This window comes from Bufo bufo, chromosome 2, assembly GCF_905171765.1.
Source record: "Bufo bufo chromosome 2, aBufBuf1.1, whole genome shotgun sequence".
In the NCBI taxonomy this organism is placed as follows: domain Eukaryota; kingdom Metazoa; phylum Chordata; class Amphibia; order Anura; family Bufonidae; genus Bufo; species Bufo bufo.
The window spans coordinates 419,179,074-419,201,607 of record NC_053390.1 but is presented as its reverse complement, the minus strand read 5'-3'; the positions used below and the strand labels follow the sequence as shown (position 1 = coordinate 419,201,607).

General features: G+C 42.2%; 1 protein-coding gene across 2 annotated transcripts in view; it reads right to left on the bottom strand.

Annotated features, from left to right (window-relative positions):
* FBXO10 (F-box protein 10) overlaps positions 1 to 22,534 on the bottom strand; it is an 81,311-nt gene that overhangs the window by 31,214 nt on the left and 27,563 nt on the right. For both annotated transcript variants that reach the window (XM_040417351.1, XM_040417350.1), the window contains exons 6-8: positions 19,348 to 19,484; positions 7,132 to 7,202; positions 392 to 544 (exon numbers count right to left, since the gene is read on the bottom strand). In XM_040417351.1, the coding sequence (XP_040273285.1) occupies positions 392 to 544; positions 7,132 to 7,202; positions 19,348 to 19,484 (361 nt within the window). The remainder of the gene's footprint in view (positions 1 to 391; positions 545 to 7,131; positions 7,203 to 19,347; positions 19,485 to 22,534) is intronic.

The window sequence follows — 22,534 nt, the reverse complement described above, 5'->3', positions numbered from 1 at the left end:
CATTAAACTGCTTAAAATGTTCAGTTTTGCAGACAAATTACCAGTATGTGTGAATACTTTCAATTTAGCATTTTGAAATCTGGTAGGCTTTTCCGGCAGACGAACAAGCGGCCAGAATTCGCCGTATCTGGAATGGCTGAATGATGCCAAGACTGCCGGGTCCCCATTGACTACAATTTCCAGCATAAATGACTTTTTGTCTAGGTGAAGGAACCTGCACCTTTGTAAAGAACTACAGAATTTTTGACATTTGCCTGATAAAACTGCTAGAATACCACGTATCTGTAATTGCTGAAAATTGCTGAGAATTTTTTGATGAATGCAAAGCATGGTGTCATGTGCCCATTGTGCAGACGTTACATAATCTAGAACAAATGTAAGATATGTTTACCATAAATGGTGTTTCCTTCAATAAGACCTTTGCCTCGTTCTCCGACAACCACTCCGTCAGAATAACCACAGCATATAAGGTTGCTTCTAAGAACTGGGTCACCGCCTCTTCGGATATCCACTCCACCCCACTGGTTTTTACGGATGACATTTTCTGTCACACAAAAATATATATGAGTTCTTCCAATGTGTGCAACACAAAAGCAAGTTAATGTGTTCTCTTTTAAGAAACATTGTTAAAAATATCAAAGATACAGTCAGTCATTCTATTTTCACATAAAGGTTCTCAACACTGAAAAGATCCGACAGAACATCTTTTCCTTTTTCTTATTTAAAAATAAGCTGTCGTGTGTACATCAGGAATCAGACTATATCTGGCCATTATATGACTTGTATCCTGTTCTCCTATATCTCTGTAACACACTCTGAAATACAGCAACAGCAACATGGAGAACATTATACAGCAGTAATGAGCAGTGTATCTGTGAATCCAGCACTGGGGTGAGGTAGAATACTTATTTGTCTATTAAAAGGTCTACTCTGTTTACGAATAAAATAATATACATATTGCAAAAGTAATTACAGGAGATTCACTTGTAAAGATTCAAAGACACATATCAGCATAATCGCTGCTCTCCAATACAATTCAGAGGCTCTCTTAGCAGCATTTGACACTGTAGACCAACTCTTACTCAGTAAGCTTAAATCTATTGATCTTAAAAGGGTTTTTCCGAGACTTTGGATAGGTCATCCGTATCTGATCAGTAGTGGTCCGACACCTGGAACCACTGCTGATCAGCTATTTGAGAAGGCACGGGAGCTTGCAGTAGCACCACTGCCTTATCTCTGTTTAGTTTAGGCCATGTGACGCCACATTCATTGATCACATGGCTGAGGCGCAGCTCAGCCTCACTGAAGTAAATAGGACTAAGCTGCAATACTAAGCACAGCTGCTGTACAATTTATGGTGCTGTACTTGGTGAACTGAGCAAAGGTTGTGTTGCTACTGAGAGCTGATCAGTCTCTAGGTTGTCCGATGAATCAGAGGTATGCATGGGTTATACACAGGCCCTTGAGTTAAGAGATCGGGAGTAGGTGGCACAGTCCAGAATTCCACCACTAACAATTTGAGGAGTTGAGGAGGCTAGGCGTATTTTGTCCAAAAGGGCACGATCATGATGACTTGAACTTCTTTCCTCCACCACTTTCATCATAGTTCTCAGAATTAAGGAGAAAGGAAGGAAGCTATAAAGGAGACCCTTTGGCCAGGAAAAAGATAGAGCATCTATCTGGAAATGCTAGTCCTGGACTGATAAGGAGTAGAAATCTGGTACCTGGTTGTTCCTCCTCTTAGCAAACAAGTCCAGAATTGTGGTATCTGAAGAAACATAATGGGGATTCAGTCTCCATTCTCTCTCTATGACAATCTCTCTGCTTAGAAAACTGGCAACTAGATTTTCCCTGCCTTTTAGATACACCGACAAGATGGAAGCTAGATTTTTCTCTGTCCAGGCACAGATATGTGTGTCCTATCACAGCTAATTTCTTGCTCCTTATGCCCTCTGTCTGTTCAGGTAGGCAACTGTAGTTTTATGTGAAGGAATCTTATAGAGGATTGAAGAGCAATCAGAACCTGAAACACTGTAGTCAATTTCCTCTGATCAGAAGAGGCAAGATTCAAGTCTTGGTCCTAAACCCTCTGGACCACAGACTGGGCAGTGTGTTGGCTCTCCAACCTCAACTGCTGGCATCTGTGGTGATGACCACTTGATTCACCAGGTGCCAAAGGACTCCCTGCTGAAGGTTCCTCTTGATCATCCACAAACCGAGTTAGATTGAGGGAGATTTTTACTAGAGTAGGGATCGTTACCTTTTTTTGTCTAGGGAAGGCTGTTTTTGTCCCAGGAGGATAGCAGAAACGCTTTCAAGACTCTTTTGTGAGTATGTCCACCTGTCTGAGGGAATGGTAGATGTTAGCTGTCCCAGAACGGTCATGATGTCTCTGACCAAGGCTGAACTGACTAAAATAAATAAACCTTCTGATTTAGGGCATTCTGCTTCTCCTTTAGAAAGGGTGGTATCTGGTAAGAATCCAGAAGCACTCCTAAAAATATCTTCGGTTTACTGGGATACAGATCTGATTTCGCCTGATTCACCAGCTATCCTAGGGATGAGAAGGTCTGGAGATGAAAGAGGGTATTCCTTGACTTTGCAGCCAAGCAGTCATCCAAGTAAGGGACCATAAAGATCTCCCAACCAGGAGTGTAGCCAGACAGCTTCAAGAGGGGCATTTTATAAGGCTGCTGACCTAGCTGATATCATCACTAGGTCTGCAGAGGCATCCACTAAAAAGTTAGAAGCTTGCCTTAGCACTGGTAAGTAGGAGAGAATTTCTTCTCTTAAAGCTCCTTCTACTAGATGGTCTTCCAGATGGTTAAGCCACAAAGACAAAGATCTGGCAGTACATGTGGCTGCCGCTATACTGCTATCCCTCATCGGGTCCAGATCTTCAAAGGGCAGTGCTTTTCATTTTTTAAATTCAAGCCACTGGAGGATTGATTATTTGAGTTTTTTCCCAAAGATCTGAATCTTCCTCAGAGATTTCCTTTACAGGAGTATAAAGAAATTATTCTCCTTTCTCCCAGAATCTGAAACATCTGATCTTTAATAGATTGGGCTCTTCAATGTCCTCAGTTTTCATAATTGTCCTTACTGTTTTGAGAAAACATTCTGTGTCCTTGGGGAAACAAAGGGGACAAGTCCTCAGAATAGTCAGAATCCACTTCAGGGAGGGGGTGAGGGGTGAGGGAATCACTCTCAGGTCAATGGCAGAATAGACTCTCTCTTTAATAAAAGTTCTTAAATTATTCAGAAAAGATGGATCCTCTTCCGTCACCACTTTCTCAGTACAAGTGGAGCAAAGTGGCTTCTTGTGGGGCTGGGTTAACACTTTCTGCATTCAACAATTTCCTGCATATCGCACTTTTCTTGCAAGAGGTCTTAATGCCATACAGAGGGGGCTTCCATGCCCTATAACAGGGATGCTCAACCTGTGGCCCTCCAGCTGTTGTAAAACTACAACTACCACTATGCCCTGCTGCAAGCTGATGGCTGTAGGTTGTCTGGGCATGCTGGGAGTTGTAGTTTTGCAACAGCTGGAGGGCCGCAGGTTGGGCATCCCTACCCTATAATATAATAACATGGGCACAAATTAGTGGGCGGTATTAAATATTACACAGCGGGCAACTATAGTGAAGAAAAATACCTTAGACCAAGAAGCCAATACCCAGGTAAAATTAACCAGAGCACCATCAACAGAAACATTTGCACCTCGGTGCAAAACAACTCTCCTCAATAACACCTGTAAAAATAAATTAGGTGGGCTGAAATGGGATCCGCAGACTTGTGTGAGAAGTCCGAGGTTTCACTAGGGGCTGACATGGTGGTCCACGAACAGAGCAGCAAGATGCACAGGAGCACACACAGACTCTTCAAATTGGCTGCTCTTTGCTTTTAACTACGCCTTTGCTCTGTGAAGTAATCTGTGCTTGCCTCCAGTCCTCCAAGAAGCCTGAAGTCACCAGAAGACAGGGGAGGATCCCCAACTCCAGACCAACAGGAGTTGGCACAGCAGGTGAGAGGCTGCCTTAAAGAAGGACCTATGCCCAGTGCTGTTGTGTAAGTGGTAATAGAAAAAAAAATAAAAAATACTGTACATAGTCATCTCCAATGTAATCATTTAAAAATGCCCCAAACAGCCATGAACCTAAACACAAATGTGTTATGCGTACATGGAGGAAAAATTTCTGTGAAGACTGCCTTCATCTTCCATCTGTCCTTAATAAATAAATTCTGAAGAGATGGAAAGTTCCTTGGGGCTTTGAGAACAAGTATCCAGCTGAATGTCACTGACCTACTTACTGCTAAAGTAATCTGCAGCAAGCTATAGAATGGGAAGCAGGTATCAGGCCGCTAGAGCGGACTCCTCTTGTTACGCCTCTGCAGTCTTCTCTGCAGAGAATTTGTGCTCACCATCCTACTAATTTGCTGCATTTAGAGTATGCCTTGTTTTCAGACAGTTCAGTCAAGGCTGCTAGATCAGAAGTGTTTTCATGAATCTGTCTACAACAATAAAGCCTTGCTAACAAGAGACTCAGACATCACACATGTCATTCTAGGGCTTAGGATAAATTCCTGTGCTGCAGCTACCCAGACGTGAAGAATTCTTACAGATGTAATAGGAGCTTTTCCCTGAGTACAGGAATTGGCATCTCATTTAGAAAAGCAATTATACTAAGATGGAGGATCAAATTTCCCATGAAATCCAGTTACCTGCTGAACTGGTACATTGTCACCACCACAAAGTGCTGTTAATAAGAATATAGATGGTGAAGGAGGTTACTCAATCTAAACTAAGAATAAAGAGTATATTGGAATGATTTCACTCATTTTTCTACACAATGCATATTGTTATGTCTGGATACGCTGCAGAATAATAAGAATGTCATTATGGGTACTGACAAATACAGGTGAAACTCGAAAAATTAGAATATCGTGCAAAGTCCATTTATTTCAGTAAGTGCAACTTAAAAGGTGAAACTAACATATGAGATAGACTCATTACATGCAAAGCGAGATATTTCAAGCCTTTATTTGTTATAATTTGGATGATTATGGCTTACAGCTTATGAAACCCCAAAGTCACAATCTCGGGTACCCTTTGCTCAGGGGGTATGGACTAATTAGCTGACTAGAGTGTGACACTTTGAGCCTAGAATATTCAACCTTTTCACAAAATTCTAATTTTAAGCTGCATTAACGCAATTCTTTTTAATTTGCATTACTGAAAGAAATAAACTTAGCACAATATTCAAATTTTTCGAGTTTCACCTGTATATATTTAAAAGGGGCTGTCCGGGATTAGAAAGAAGGGTCTGATTTTATTTACAAAGTAAAAACCAGCACCGTTCTTAAAAGCTGTGCCGATCCTTTATTCTCTAAAAAATTTAACTCACCTTAATCCACTTGTTCGCGCAGCCGACATCTCTTCTGTCTTCTTTTGTGAGGAATAGGACCTTTGATGACGTCACTGCGCTAATCACATGGTCCATCACATGATCTTTTACCATGGTGATGGATCATGTGACGGACCATGTGATGAACGTAGTGATGTCATCAAAGGTCCTATTCCTCACAAAAGACGACAGAAGAGAAGCCGGCTGCGCGAACAAGTGGATTAAGGTGAGTTACATTTAAAAAAAAAAAATTTTAACCCCTCCAGCCCTATTGTACTATGCATTCTGTATTCAGAATGCTATTATTTTCCCTTATAATCATGTTATAAGGGAAAATAATAATGATCGGGTCCCCGTCCCGATCGTCTCCTAGCAACCGTGCGTGAAAATCGCACCACATCGGCACTTGCTTGCGATTTTCACGCAACCCCATTCATTTCTATGGGGCCTGCGTTACGTGAAAAACGCACAAAGAGGAGCATGCTGCGATTTTCACGCAACGCACAAGTGATGCGGGAAAATCACTGCTCATGTGCACAGCCCCATAGAAATTAATGGGTCCGGATTCAGTGCGGGTGCAATGCGTTCACCTCACGCATTGCACGCGCGCGGAAATCTCGCCCGTGTGAAAGGGGCCTTAAAATATAAACATATGGTGAACGACATAAAGAAAAAATATATATAAATGTCCGATATAACATTATTTTTTAGTAGCTTCACCTCCCAAAAATGTAATAAAAAGTGATCAAAAAGTCAAACACACTAAAATGGTGACAAGGAAAAATATAGATTGGCCCACAAAAATTGAGCCCATACATAGCTCTGCAGACATAAATATAAAAATATTATGGATGTCAGAATATGGGGTTGCAAAGAAAAAAAAAAATCTTTTTTTTTTAAGTATGAAAACACAAGAAAAACTATAAAAATGTGGTACCGCTGTGATCGTACTGACCCGCAGAATGAAGTTAACATGACATTTTTACTGCATAGGGAACGCCGTCAAAAACAAAACCCATAAAACAATAGCATAATTGTGTTTTCTTTCTAATTCCATCCCATTTCAATTTTTTTTCCAGCTTCCCATTACATTGTATGCAATATCAAATGGTGCCAATAGAAAGTACAACTTGTTCCACACAAAAAAAATGAAAAAATGGAAAATGGCTGCATCAAGAAGAGGTTAAAGGGACTCGGACCAAGCCCATAAACTACAGTGATGCATGAATAGTATTAAGGGCTCAGTGTTCAAATCAGTAATTGTTATCTTTACACTCTCTGCCATTCTCCTGCCTGAGCAAAACCTTATCGAAACATGCATGTATTAATATACCCTTAGACCATGCCAGAGGCGTAATGCACTGGTAATAATGCTTTGGAATTCTGCTTTATTACCAAATAAATTAATACTAATTATAAGTACCCCAAAACTGGGACAATAAAAACTATGATATGCACAGAGAAAACTAACTTGCAGTCTGCACTGAAGATACTATTGTATCATTTTGAGAGTGACGATTAGATGTTTGTGAAGATTACCAGCACTGATACTGGTATTTACTAAATGCTTATTGCAAACGGGGAAACATCTAAAAAATAAATGAAATTTTTTTTGTAGTGGCACTTTAAATTACCGGACAGAATTCATGACAGTAAATCTACATATTAAAAAGTAAAATCTGAATATCTAAAACATGCTAGGGAATAGGCTAGCTGTATTCCATACCTGTGATCTGACCTCTTCCATTTTCATTCACTGCAATGCCAGCAGCCAGTCCTTGGAATATATGGTTTCCACTGCAGAAAACAAAGTACAATTATGATGCCCGTTTTGCATATATGGCAATTCTCTTGCTGTTTTTCATCATAGTTTGCAGATTTCTCTTGCTGTTTTTCATCATAGTTTGCAGATTTCTCTTACTGCATCTTCTGCTTCCGATACAGCTGATCGTTGGGGGTGCCAAATGTCAGATCCCCACCAATCTGATAATGATGACCTATCCCAAGGACGGGTCTTCAATATCTAAGTCCTGGAAAACCCATTTAATGCTATATGGCTTCTGAGAATAAGCAGCGACTTGCTGTCAAGGGAGCCAAGGAAATCCAAGCTGAAGTGTCAGGTAAATTCCTGTTAAACCAGCAAGGGAATATTTCTGATATATGCTGGATTAGCAGGATTTCCAACCCAACAGGTGCTGGAGTCACATGTTACTGTATGAATTTATTTGTGGTTTACAACAGTTAAACACCTAGTAGCCAATGGCTCCTGAACTGAAAAATTTAGGAGCCAAATTAAATTTTTAGTCGCCAAATAGAAACCGAATCAAAATATTGATATCGTGACAACGCTACGCCGATCAGATCGGGGTAGGGTTGTTTCGATACCAAAATTTTGATTCGCTTTCGACACCATAAAAAAGTATTGCGATACTCCATACCACACGAAAAAAGAAAAAAAAAAAAAAAAAACACACACAAAAAAAAGCCACGCGCATTTTATTAAACGTTCGGCCTATAATAGAACAGTCCTATCCTATTTTTTGGGGTGACAAGGTGACTGAAAAATGGCTAATTGCATGGTTTTTATTTATTTCTGTTACGCATAGGAGATATTTTTTAATAATTTAATAGTTTGGACTTTTTGGACGCAGTGCTATGTAATATGTTTATTTATGGTTTATAGATTTTATATGTAAAATTGGGAAAGGGGGGATTTAAACTTAATATTTTAGTGTTTTTATTTTTTTTATTTTTTAAACTTACTATTAGCCCCCTTAGGGGCTAGAACCCTTGTCCTATTCACCCTGATAGAGCTCTATGAGGGTGAATAGGACCTCACACTCTCCCTGCTGCCCTGGGCTTTGTGCACACAGCATCAGGGATGTTACCATGGCAGCCAGGGCTTCAGTAGCGTCCTGGCTGCCATTGTAACCGATCGGAGCCCAGCGATTACACTGCTGGGGTTCCGATCGGAACTGCCACTGAACCAATGACTTTAACACTGCGCCACCAATGTTTATTATACATGGGTGTTGGGGGGCGCGCACTGCGCCACCAATGAAGAGAACTGACCTGCCGCACCTGAGGGGTTAACTGCAGCGGATCGCAGCTCCTTGTCATAGAGGTCGGGTGCCGGCTATTTGATTCTGGCACCCGCCTCCTGTATTTGTATTAACAGGTCAGTTCTCTTCATTGGTGGCGCAGTGGCCACAGCCCCTCCCCTCCTCCTCCCGTCTCTCTTCTTATTGGCGGCGGCGGCAGCAGCACAGGGGGGAGGGAGAGACTCCTTCTCCACTAAGCTGCTGAGAACATCGGCGGCGGGGCAGAGAACTATCATCTCCGGTGCCCCGCCGCTGTATTGAGAAGAGCTGCGGTGGCGGGTGTAGTCGCAAATGGCAACAAGACTAAAAAGTCTTGTCGCCATTTGTAAATTCAAAGTCGCATTGGCGACCATTTTGGTCGCCATCTGGAGCCCTGAAACAGCCTTTTATTACATTTGCACCCTTACAATTGAAAGATATACTGTAGGCATTTATGCTTAACCTTGTAGTGTAAACTGTAATTTTTTTTATTTTTGTAATGTATCGGGGCAGTGATGCTGACCATTTTTGTAATATACTTTAATTACTGAAATTGTACATTTCTATTAGAAAAATAGCTCTAAGGTGGCCCATTTTAAGCCTTAGTAACGCTTCTCTGTCTTCTGTTTACAGAACTATGGAGACTTGCTCAACACTGATGGTATGTAAACAGAGGACAGAGGAGCGTTGCTAAGGCTCAAAATGGGCCACTTTAGAGCTATTTTTCTAATAGAAATGTGCGATTTCAGTAATTAAAGTATATTACAAAAATGGTCAGTATCACTGCCCCTAAACATTACACAAATAAAAAAAAAAGAATGACAGTTACACTTTAATTCTGCATTTGTCTTTAGCAATAATGAGCTCCTCCACAAATCCCCCATTGCAGTTCTGTCATAAAATAAATGAATTCACGATGCATGAAAATAATAATTCAAGTCTTTCAGCTTTTAATAGAAAGCCATAAAGCAATTTACTGACCATCCCAGAGCATGCTGCTTGACTAATGGAGCAGGAAATCTCAATTACAATTTTGGAAACAAACAGCTTCAAGATGGCTCAAATAATAAATGAAACCTCATGAATACAGTTAAAAAATTTGGACTAAATTCTTTAAAGAATAATACAGGTTGTCCTTAAAAGGGATTATCCGGTAAATTATATTGATGAACAATCCTTTGGATAGGACATTAATATCAGATCGGTGGGATCGGACACCCGGGACCTCCACTAATCAGCTGTTAGAACAGGTCAGTGCCCCGGGAGTGACACGCCCTCTTCCTAGGCCATGTGATGTCACTGTTCATCGATCACGTGGCCTAGTTGCAGCTCAGCCCCATTGAAGTGAGAGCTCTGGCTGGGAAATTTTTGACTTCTGGAGAGGTAAGCGCCGGATAGATACCGAAGAACACGCGGGACACTGCGCTGAGGTATACCGGCTTGAGACCTACTTACCCTTGTTTGCAGGTCCTTCATTAATCACTTGCTGCTGAGGCTTTAATATATGGCGAATTGAGTTAATACTTCATAAGTGCTGATACCGGTAGCCATTTACTAACTACTATCATTCCAATCATACCGCAACAAATTGCCTTGAATTTGGATACATTTTTGCTATTCATTTTGTACTGCCACAATTGTGCCAGGGTATTGACTTGAACTGGAACTTGAGGTGTCCCTTTTGAAATCGGAACATTCATTAACTCAGTTGCACCTATATGGACATCCTGATGTTTATGGGTCATTAGTATTTATTCATTTATTTAATTCTGCTCCTGCACTTTATAATTACTACACAACCTACTTACTTATGCTGCTATATTTTTCTTGTATTTGCTTCATATCACCATTATCGACTGGTTCATTTTTTGTTGATTTCAGACATTTTTCTTGATTTTAGATATTAAATACGTGCTCCTTTATGCAAGTGTGCCTGCTACTATTTATTTATCTATTCATTACCTTAGATTGGGTGAGTCTTTTAGAAGTTGCACCTATCCATCTGTACTCCTGGTTGAGCAACCCTATACACCCTTTTGTTTGAATAGACTGCATCCTCTTCCTAGGCCAGTGGTGTCATATTCTTCCGTCATGTGGCCTAGGCGAAGCTCAGTCCCATTCAAGTGAATAGGGCTGAGCTGCAATACCATGCACAGCCACTATAAAATGCATGCCGCTGTTCTTAGAAAGCTGCAAGGAGGCTGCAGCGCTCATGGGAGCATCGTAGCCTCCTCAAACAGCTGATCTGAAGGGTCCCAGGTGTCGGACCCCCACCAATCTGATATCAATGATAGAGGATAGGTCATCAATATGGGGGTAATTTAGCTGTGATTTAAGTCTTCTGTGCACATATTTAGGCTACATCTCTATAGGATAGCAAAACTATTTTATAATTTCTACAACTGGCAATGTACAACAATGTACTTTCCCTGTGCGGACTTATTAGTACATTGGCACTTGAATTCGGTCACAATTCCATAAAACAAGTCCTCATATGACTATGTGAACAGAAAAGTAAAAAAGTTATGGCTGTTGGAAGTCAGGGAGGAAATACAAAAACACAAAAATGAAAATTAGCCCAGTTGTGAAGGGGTTAAAAACCTGTGTGTGAACCAACCCCAAATTAAGGAGCAGCTCTGACAAGGACCAAATTTTGATGGCTAGATGACTGCGTTGAAACATCCCCAAACGGCATGGTCTTGGGTGTTTCTGGTATGCAGTGGTTAGTACTTGGCAAAAGTGGTCCAAGAGTGGACAACTGATTAACCTGAGGAGAGTCATGGTCAGAGTGCCCAAGCTGACCACTGTTCCTTCAATAGGCATGTGGGCATCAGAATTGGACTGTGGAGCCACGAAAGAAGGTGGCCTGGTCTGATGAATCACGTTTTCTTTTCCATCATGTAGATAGCAGGGTACGTGAGCACTGCTTACAAAGGCATGGACGGGGTAACACAGCTGTGCTGGCAGTGTTACAATTTTAAGACACTGCAGTTTGCCTTTCTCTGTAACACACTACAATATCTTGTATTCAGTTTTAATTAAATAGACTTTACAGGTTTAATTAAAGGGCATCTTCTCTTACATCCACATTGGCAGACTAGTTGGCTTCTTGTTTCAAGGACCATAGCTGTTCTCCTGGGCACAACTGCTACAGTAAATAGTAACCTTATAAACCATAAAAACAACTGAGAAGGCAAAACAAGCAGGAGCGGAGCAGAAATGCTGCTGTAGGTGCACTTTTAGTTCCAACTGCTTCCCATAGGACCTTAGATGTTCTTGCTAATGATCATAATCCCTGTGCTCACGATATAATGTAGCACATTCAGTGTATCTTAAGCATTCATAGAAGCATCTACAAACAGGAAAACCAAGCGTCGCTTCAAACAATCTATTTCTCAGATGTGGCAATGTCCGAATACCAGGGCTCCATTCTTTTCTTTTTTTTATAAATTTTCTTTAGCATTTATACAGAAACAAAAATTACACGGATTCATGTGCAAAAATATACAGAGACCCTAACTGGGTACATCCACAGTCATAAACAGAACATACCCAATTTCCTAACCCAAACCCACCCCCCCCTGAACAGCACCATAACTCACTTAGACCATAAACCAGGGCTCCATTCTAGTATAATAATAAAATATGATAAAGTGATCCCGTCATGTTAAAAGGGTTCTCCAGTCCAAACCTAATAATTGCTGGCTAAATCTAACCTGTGGAGAGAAGGTTAGAAGTCCGTCTTCTTCTCTTCCCGTCTTCTCTTCCGTTCTCCAGCAGTGACGTCACCGCCTCCTACTGAAGAAAGCACCGGCTGGCAGTCTTCACAGCGCACTAGGCTGAATGCTAGTGTGCATGTGCAGGACCACCGACCGGCCGTCAGTATCTGTATCGTACAAGCTTCTATGTGAAGCCTATACTGACTCCTGCACAGCGCGATGTAAGCGCTGTGCAGGAGTGACAGGATAGCGATCAGCCACAGAGGCTGATCTCTATGCTGTGCATGTCACAGGGGGCACTAGATTGCAAACAGGGGGCACTGGATTGCAAACAGGGGGCACTGGATGGCACAATGAGGGCACTGGATGGCACAATGAGGGCACTGGATGGCAAACAGGGGCACTGGACGTCACTGTTATGGGGGCACTGTGGACGTCACTGTTATGGGCACTGAGTATAAGTGATAGGGCTTGTGGATCCACTAAATAAGGTTGCTGTCAGTCTGCGATTCACTTTTTTTTTTTTTTGCAGTCCCATTGAGTTCTATGGATTTTAGATCTGCATTATGAGGACCAGAATAGGACATGTTCTATCTTTCGCAGAACTGACATACGGATGTGGAAAGCACATGGACGTCATCAGTGTGTTTTTTACATCCGTATGTCAGTTCCAGTAAAGACAGAACATGTCCTATTCTGTTCCTCAAAATGCGGACCTTAAATCCATAGAACTCAATGGGGCTGCAAAAAATGTGGATCGCAAAATGTATACGGTCGTGTGCATAAGGGTTTAGATACACAGCTCAGCAGGCAGTATCATACAAGATATGATTAGATATACACTTCAGCAGGCAGTATCATACAAGATATGATTAGATATACACTTCAGCAGGCAGTATCATACAAGATGGGATTAGATATACACTTCAGCAGGCAGTATCATACAAGATGGGATTAGATATACACTTCAGCAGGCAGTATCATATAAAATGGAATTAAATACACACTTCAGCAGGCAGTATCATACAAGATGGGATTAGATATACACTTCAGCAGGCAGTATCATATAAAATGGAATTAAATACACACTTCAGCAGGCAGTATCGCACACAACAGGATGTGTATCAGGCACACATACAGGATAGGATTAGATACAGATGTGTTTGGGTGTGCTTGCTGCTTCCAGCTGTTTATCACACTCTGGAGATGGTGAGGGAAGAGCCTGGGAATGGTCAGTGATGAGTTTAGATACACAGCTCAGCAGGCTGTATCACACAGGATAGGATTAGATACAGATGTGTTTGGGTGTGCTTGCTGCTTCCAGCTGTTTATCACACTCTGGAGATGGTGAGGGAAGAGCCTGGGGACGGTCAGTGATGAGTTTAGATACACAGCTCAGCAGGCTGTATCACACAGGATAGGATTAGATACAGATGTGTCTGGATGTGCTTGCTGCTTCCAGCTGTTTATCACACTCTGGAGATGGTGAGGGAAGAGCCTGGGGACGGTCAGTGATGAGTTTAGATACACAGCTCAGCAGGCTGTATCACACAGGATAGGATTAGATACAGATGTGTTTGGGTGTGCTTGCTGCTTCCAGCTGTTTATCACACTCTGGAGATGGTGAGGGAAGAGCCTGGGGACGGTCAGTGATGAGTTTAGATACACAGCTCAGCAGGCTGTATCACACAGGATAGGATTAGATACAGATGTGTTTGGGTGTGCTTGCTGCTTCCAGCTGTTTATCACACTCTGGAGATGGTGAGGGAAGAGCCTGGGGACGGTCAGTGATGGGATGTAGACACTGGGTGAGAAGTAGATTCATGTCTGGAACACAGGAGTTGTAGTGGGTGTGGCTGCTGCAGACAGAGCAGTGTGGGGGCGTGGCCAGCCTGTGACTCATCTCTGAGCAGTGCAGCCAGGCTTGTGTATCAATAAAGTTATGTATTCAACAAAACAAGAAGGGGAGAAAGTAAACAGATCTGCCAGGATAGTCTGATGTCTTCCAGGGGGGAAGGAAAGCTCAGACATAAAAAACTGGTATTGGGGGCATATGTAGGCATGGTGAGGGGTGCTTGGAGCACATAAAAAGAATTTAGATTTTGGGACCAGACAACCTCTTTAACCACTTAAGGACCACAGGTTTATACCCCCCTAAAGACCAGGCCCTTTTTTACAAATCGGCACTCCACAACTTTAGCGGTTTATTGCTCGGTCATGCAACTTACCACCCAAATGAATTTTACCTCCTTTTCTTCTCACTAATAGAGCTTTCATTTGGTGGTATTTCATTGCTGCTGACATTTTTACTTTTTTTGTTATTAATCGAAATTTACCGATTTTTTTGCAAAAAAATTACATTTTTCACTTTCAGTTGTAAAATTTTGCAAAAAAAACGACATCCATATAAAAATTTTGCTCTAAATTTATTGTTCTACATGTCTTTGATAAAAAAAAAATGTTTGGGTAAAAAAAAAATGGTTTGGGTAAAAGTTATAGCGTTTACAAACTATGGTACAAAAATGTGAATTTCAGCTTTTCGAAGCAGCTCTGACTTTCTGAGCACCTGTCATGTTTCCTGAGGTTCTACAATGGCCAGACAGTACAAACACCCCACAAATGACCCTATTTCGGAAAGTACACACCCTAAGGTATTCGCTGATGGGCATAGTGAGTTCATAGAACTTTTTATTTTTTGTCACAAGTTAGCGGAAAATGATGATTTTTTTTTTTTTTTCTTACAAAGTCTCATATTCCACTAACTTGTGACAAAAAATAAAAAGTTCTATGAACTCACTATGCCCATCACAAAATACCTTGGGGTCTCTTCTTTCCAAAATGGGGTCACTTGTGGGGTAGTTCTACTGCCCTGGCATTCTAGGGGCCCAAATGTGTGGTAAGGAGTTTGAAATCAAATTCTGTAAAAAATGACCAGTGAAATCCGAAAGGTGCTCTTTGGAATATGGGCCCCTTTGCCCACCTAGGCTGCAAAAAAGTGTCACACATCTGGTATCTCCGTACTCAGGAGAAGTTGGGGAATGTGTTTTGGGGTGTCATTTTACATATACCCATGCTGGGTGAGAGAAATATCTTGGCAAAAGACAACTTTTCCCATTTTTTTATACAAAGTTGGCATTTGACCAAGATATTTCTCTCACCCAGCATGGGTATATGTAAAATGACACCCCAAAACACATTCCCCAACTTCTCCTGAGTACGGCGATACCAGATGTGTGACACTTTTTTGCAGCCTAGATGCGCAAAGGTGCCCAAATTCCTTTTAGGAGGGCATTTTTAGACATTTGGATACCAGACTTCTTCTCACGCTTTGGGGCCCCTAGAATGCCAGGGCAGTATAAATACCCCACATGTGACCCCATTTTGGAAAGAAGACACCCCAAGGTATTCAATGAGGGGCATGGCGAGTTCATAGAAATTTATTTTTTTTGGCACAAGTTAGCGGAAATTGATATTTTTTATTTTTTTCTCACAAAGTCTCCCTTTCCGCTAACTTGGGACAAAAATTTCAATCTTTCATGGACTCAATATGCCCCTCACGGAATACCTGGGGGTGTCTTCTTTCCGAAATGGGGTCACATGTGGGGTATTTATACTGCCCTCGCATTCTAGGGGCCCTAAAGCGTGAGAAGAAGTCTGGAATATAAATGTCTAAAAATTTTTACGCATTTGGATTCCGTGAGGGGTATGGTGAGTTCATGTGAGATTTTATTTTTTGACACAAGTTAGTGGAATATGAGACTTTGTAAGAAAAAAAATAATAATTTCAGCTAACTTGGGCCAAAAAAATGTCTGAATGGAGCCTTACAGAGGGGTGATCAATGACAGGGGGGTGATCAATGACAGGGGGTGATCAATGACAGGGGGTGATCAATGACAGGGGGTGATCAATGACAGGGGGGTGATCAATGACAGGGGGGTGATCAGGGAGTCTATATGGGGTGATCACCCCCCCTGGAAGGCTCCAGGGAGACGCCTGTATGTGTTTTGCGGATCCGATCCATCTATCAGTGGATCCGTAAAAATCATGCGGACGTCTGAATGGAGCTTTACAGGGGTGTGATCAATGACAGGGGGGTAATCAATGACAGGGGGGTGATCAGGGAGTCTATATGGGGTGGTCACCACAGTCATTGATCACGCCCCTGTAAGGCTCCATTCAGACGTCCGTGTGCGTTTTGCGGATCCGATCCATCTATCAGTGGATACGTAAAAATCATGCGGACATCTGAATGGAGCTTTACAGGGGTGTGATCAATGACAGGGGGGTAATCAATGACAGGGGGGTGATCAGGGAGTCTATATGGGGTGATCAGGGGCTAATAAGGGGTTAATAAGTGACGGGGGGGGTGTAGTGTAGTGTAGTGGTGCTTGGTGCTACTTTACTGAGCTACCTGTGTCCTCTGGTGGTCGATCCAAACAAAGGGGACCACCAGAGGACCAGGTAGCAGGTATATTAGACGCTGTTATCAAAACAGCGTCTAATATACCTGTTAGGGGTTAAAAAAATCACATCTCCAGCCTGCCAGCGAACGATCGCCGCTGGCAGGCTGGAGATCCACTCTCTTACCTTCCGTTCCTGTGAGCGCGCGCGCCTGTGTGCGCGCGTTCACAGGAAATCTCGGCTCACGCGAGATGACGCCAATCGGCGTTAGTGTGACCTGGGAGCGCCGCAGAGATGACGCCTTTCGGCGTTAGCGTGACGGTAAGTGGTTAATTCCCAGCTGATAAATAATACAATGGCTTCACTTTTGAGCAGTAAATCTGCTTTCATATTTCATCAGGTTCTATAGCTATGATAAAGATTTATTGGAAACGCATCCACCTATCTTGTACCGTGTATTGATCCCTGAGAAGTCAGAGTTTCCATGTATGTATGTTGTATGACCCATAATTCATAAATCGCCAGATAACAGCAGCAGTAATACGTCCTTAGCTATCTCCAGCGACCTCTAGAGAAATATCGTGCTTGTACGATAGACGGTTCATCAGCTGACAATAGACTACGGCAGGTGAATCTCACTGGTATTAGTACATAATTTATAAGTAGCCTGGACACTGACAGCTGGACAGCAAAACTCAAGCTCATAGACCATTTTTACAATTAATCCCTATTATAAAATAAACGCACTGGCCTAAAATGTAGAACGTCTATGCGGGTTGTCTTCAGCAGTTGCATCTTCAGCAGTAGCGCCTCATATGCCTCTTTTTAGTGATTGGCAGGGAGGTTTCAGCACTCGCACCACCACCAATCAAAGCCTTTGATATTTCACTATGACACAGTGAAATTTGGCAAACATTTCGGAAAATTGTCCAAAAATATTATGAATTTCCTTGTATATTTATAATGGTTATAGCGCTTTCGTTTCGGTTACAGATCAAATACATCAAATGCTCTGTGTGGCCTCAACCACTTATAGAACTAAATGAGGAAATTCTGATGGCAGCGCCCAATGAAGTCAGTACTAACCTAAAGAATTTTAGCACGTAACACTATGGCAGTGTGGCGTCTTCTCAGCAGCCCTGTTTCTGCACCAGAGTGGGCTTCTTCAACTCTGAGCTCAATAGCAGCCTCAATATATACAGTCAGTTCCATATATATTGGGACATCGACACAATTCTAACATTTTTGGCTCTATACACCACCACAATGGATTTGAAATGAAACGAACAAGATGTGTTTTAACTGCAGACTGTCAGCTTTAATTTGAGAGTATTTACATCCAAATCAGGTGAACGGTGTAGGAATTACAACAGTTATAATGAGCTATAATGAGTGTTTTAGAAGGTCAGAGATAAGGAGCAACTAAGCTGGCTGATGGAGCACAGAGAAAATTCAGATCCTGCTACTAGAGAAACTCAAAGCTGCCCGGAGAAAATGACTCCATATTTTGTAATAAAGACCCATTGAAAAAATGAGGGACAGTTCTACCCATTAAAACAATGCTGACTGAATGGACAACTTCATAGAAAAAGAATCAGTGGCACACCTTCCTTTCATCTTACATTACCACATGTTTTTCTTCTTTCCTGCTCAAAGATGGCTAGTGTCCAGTTTGGCCCAGTTTGACCAATTTGCACAACATATGGTGATCACTAGTTATCCTCATGCTCTATTCTAAAGGGGTTGTCCCATGAAAATATTGTTTATTTTCAAACCAGCACCTGGATCTGAATACTTTTCTAAATGTATGTAATTAAAAATTTGGTATAGTCAGAGTTATTCAATAAAATAAATCTGTTTAGTGCCACCTGCTGTTTATTTTTCCCCTATTTCTCTGTCCACCTCAGTAACATCAATGAAGTGGATGGACATGCTCATTTCCATCCTTCAATGGCAACCAGCTGTATCTACTGTTAGAATCTGTAACACAGTTACAGGGAGAGAGCTGCAGTAGAAAATACACGCCCCCTGAGCTGTGATAGGAAGATAGCTGCAGCAGAATAAACACGCCACCTGAGCTGTGATAGGAGGATAGCTGCAGCAGAATAAACACGCCCCCTCAGCTGTGATAGGAGGATAGCTGCAGCAGAATAAACACGCCCCCTGAGCTGTGATAGGAAGATAGCTGCAGCAGAATAAACACGCCCCTTGAGCTGTGATAGGAAGATGGCTGAAGCACAATAAACACGCCCCCTTAGCTGCTAGTTTGAAATAAATCTAGCAGAGCAATTAGAGCTATGAATGAGATCGCTGGATCCATGTGAGGTGCAGGGCTGGTTCTAGCTTTGTTAGAAAGAGATTGTCTTGTACCATATGAGGTCTGATTTTCATTTTTTACATTAAACATTGAAAAACCCCTTTAAGCAAGAGCTTATATCAATTTTGTGGATAATTTCAAATATGCTTCACCATTTTACATAAACATAGCTAAAATGTACACAGGATATTTCTGTGAGCATGTTTTTATCCCCATGCAGGATGATGTCATTTCACTATAAATAACTGTTATTGCTCCACATATTAATGAACAAACAAGATTAACGTTAATCACAAGGGAAACCCCAGTAGCTGTTTCTTCTTCAGCTTCCACAGAGCTGCTGCTTGTGCAAATAACATTCTCATCACCCACTACATACAGTCAAAAGAAACGGAAAGACCATAATGAGACCTTAATAACATACCTCACCACAGGGTTCCCATTGTACAGTATATAAATGCCAGCTTCTTTATTCCCATAGATCTGATTGCTGCGGATGCTGCCTTTCCCGTTGCCCAGGACAACAATACCAGAGCGGAGGCCACTGTGTATCCTGTTACACTGCCAGCGCCATTATATTCACAGGGAAAAGAAGGTAGAAAAAACACAAAACATCAATAGCTAACAATGTAAAGATTTCACCACCTGCCAGAAAATACACTGTACCCTTGAAACCTTCTACAGCCTCTTCTTTTCAGCTATCCCCTGGATATTTTTGTTACATTTAGGGCCAGTTAAAACGACTGATTTTAAAAAACACGACTAAAAAAAAAATAATAATCAGTGCGAAAAAAACTTTTACCTTTTTTTAACCAATGGGTGTTCAAGCTAAAAATTCAGCTTTGTATTGATGTTTTTGAAGCAGGTCTGCACCAAAAAACGAGTGGAAAATACACAAAAAAAACGACTGGACTTTTTTTTCAGCTTCCTATTCATTTCAATGGTAAATTCAGCACTGATTCTGCCCCAAAATAGGGTATGCTTCTTTTTTTCCCCAAGTGTAAAAAACAAAAAACAAAACAAGTGCTGCTTTCCATTGAAATTAATGGGGGTTTTTTTTAGGTGTTTTTTGGAGCAGATTTGGAGGCAGAAACACTCTAAAATCAGTGCCAAAAAAATCCAATGAGAACTGGCCCTAACATTACAAATAATCAGTTTCCAGTATGCATACACGTACCTACAATAGGTACTACTCATTTTCAGCTCTGTATAACTGCACCACTGTAAAGGTAATCAACACAAAATGATTCTTATATGTCAAACACCACCAGTCACAGTATATGGGAGAGCAGAAAAAGGTTTTGAAAAACGAAGAATAAAGAGGAATCTAGGGAAGACAAACTGTTAGAGGCTTCAAGAGAACTGAAACACAATATATATCTATTACACACAAGGTTGAGTCATATTATTATGACCACTTCCTACGTTTGGCGTTGGCAATGTTAGAGTATAGCTCATGAAGGAAGTCACGTGTGGTGAGCTGGCTTTATGGGTATATAAGGTGTGCGATAGGCTGTCTGCACATATATCCCTCATTACTGTCATGAGTAAAAGGGGTCATTTATCAGAGTTGTAAAATGGGATGATTATTGGCTTTAAGGCCAGTGGTGGCAGTATTTCAGAAATTACGCAGTTTGTGGACTGTTCGCGTGCTGCTATGGTGAAAGTGTATTGTGAGTGGAGAAATGGCACCATTGTGAATAACTAGTCAACGCGAAGACGCTTGAAAAAGACTTTGGTGTCGAAACGTTGCTATCTTTTTCGGTGTTAATAAACACAAGATTGGTGCTGCGGTTTTTCATATATTCTTTAGTTACCATTGTGAATAAGAGACGTGGAAACTGCGGAGCACCACGTGCCACTGATGTGAGAAGCGAACGTCAGTTACAAAAGGTGGGAGAGGGTGGACCAACTTGCTACAGTGGAGCAGCTCCCCAGGGGGCTACCAAAAGTGTGTCTACAGCAACAGTTCAGTGAACCCTACAGCGCATGGGGCTCTGACGCAGACAGATCGTCACTACACCTCAGCTAACGAAGTTGCATCCACAGAAAAGGCTTTTGTTTTCAACAGTATCGGAATTGGACCGAAGAGTCATGTTTTCTGCTTCATCGAACGAATGGACATTGGCGTGTCAGGTGAGAAACATCAGAATAGATACCCTACAACCATTGACGGAAGAACACAAGCTGGTGGTGGCAATGTTATGGTCTGGGGAATGTTTTTGTGGCATCCTCTGGGCCCAATCTGGTGCGAATGGTATCTTTTAGCAAAACAATGCAACATGACACACGGCTAGAAATGTCCAACAGTTGTTGGTAGAGCATGACCAAGGCAATCAGGTACTACCCTGGCCCCCTAATTCCCCAGTCTTGAACCAATTCAGCATCTGTGGGACCACCTCAATTATTGTGTTCGCTCTATTGATCCTCCTCCACGCACCCTCCAGCAGCTGTGGGATGCACTGCAGTCAGCATGGCTCCAGATACCTGTGACAACCTGCCAGGGCCTTACAGAGTCACTACCAGCCCGTTGTGCTGCAAACGGCGGTTACTCTGGATATTTGCTGGTGGTCATAATAATGTGACTGGACTTTTTATATACAGTGCCTTGCAAAAGTATTCACCCCCCTTGACTTTTTTCGTATTTTGTTGCCTCACAACCTGGAATTAACATGGATTGTTTGAGGATTTGCATCATTTAATTTACAGAACATGCCCACAACTTTGAAGATGTTTGCTTTTTTTTTTATTGTGAAGCAAACAACAAATAGGACAAAATAACAGAAAAAGTCAATGTGCATAACTATTCACCCCCCTAAAGTCAATACTTTGTAGAGCCCCTTTTGCGGCAATCACAGCTTCAAGTCGCTTTGGATAAGTCTCTATGAGCTTGCCACATCTTACCACTGGGATTTTTGCCCATTCCTCCTTGCAAAACTGCTCCAGCTCCTTCAAGTTGGATGGTTTGCGCTTGTAAACAGCAATCTTTAAGTCTGACCACAGATTTTCTATTGGATTGAGATCTGGGCTTTGACTAGGCCATTCCAACACATTTACATGTTTCCCCTTAAACAGGGGTCAAAGTCCTGGGAAAAAAAGTGTGGGCACTCACCCAAGATCCAGCCCCCCCGTCAGTGCCTCTTCATCAGCCCCCCCATCAGTGCCTCTTCATCAGCCCCCCCGTCAGTGCCTCTTCATCAGCCCCCCCGTCAGTGCCTCTTCATCAGCCCCCCCGTCAGTGCCTCTTCATCAGCCCCCCCCTTGTCAGTGCCTCTTCATCAGCCCCCCCCTTGTCAGTGCCTCTTCATCAGCCCCCCCTTGTCAGTGCCTCTCAGCCCCCCCGTCAGTGCCTCTCAACCCCCCCGTCAGTGCCTCTCATCAGCCCCCCCCCGTCAGTGCCTCTCATCAGCCCCCCCCCCCCGTCAGTGCCTCTCATCAGCGCCTATAGTATAAATAAAATGTGAAAAAAAAAAAAAAAAAAACACTTACACTTACCTCTCCTGCTCCTGGACGCAGACGCTCCTCTTCTACTGCTGTAGGCTGCGCACGGAGTGACGTCACAGAGCGACTCACTCGGCTCCTGTGCGCAGCCCTCACAGCCGAGGACCAGG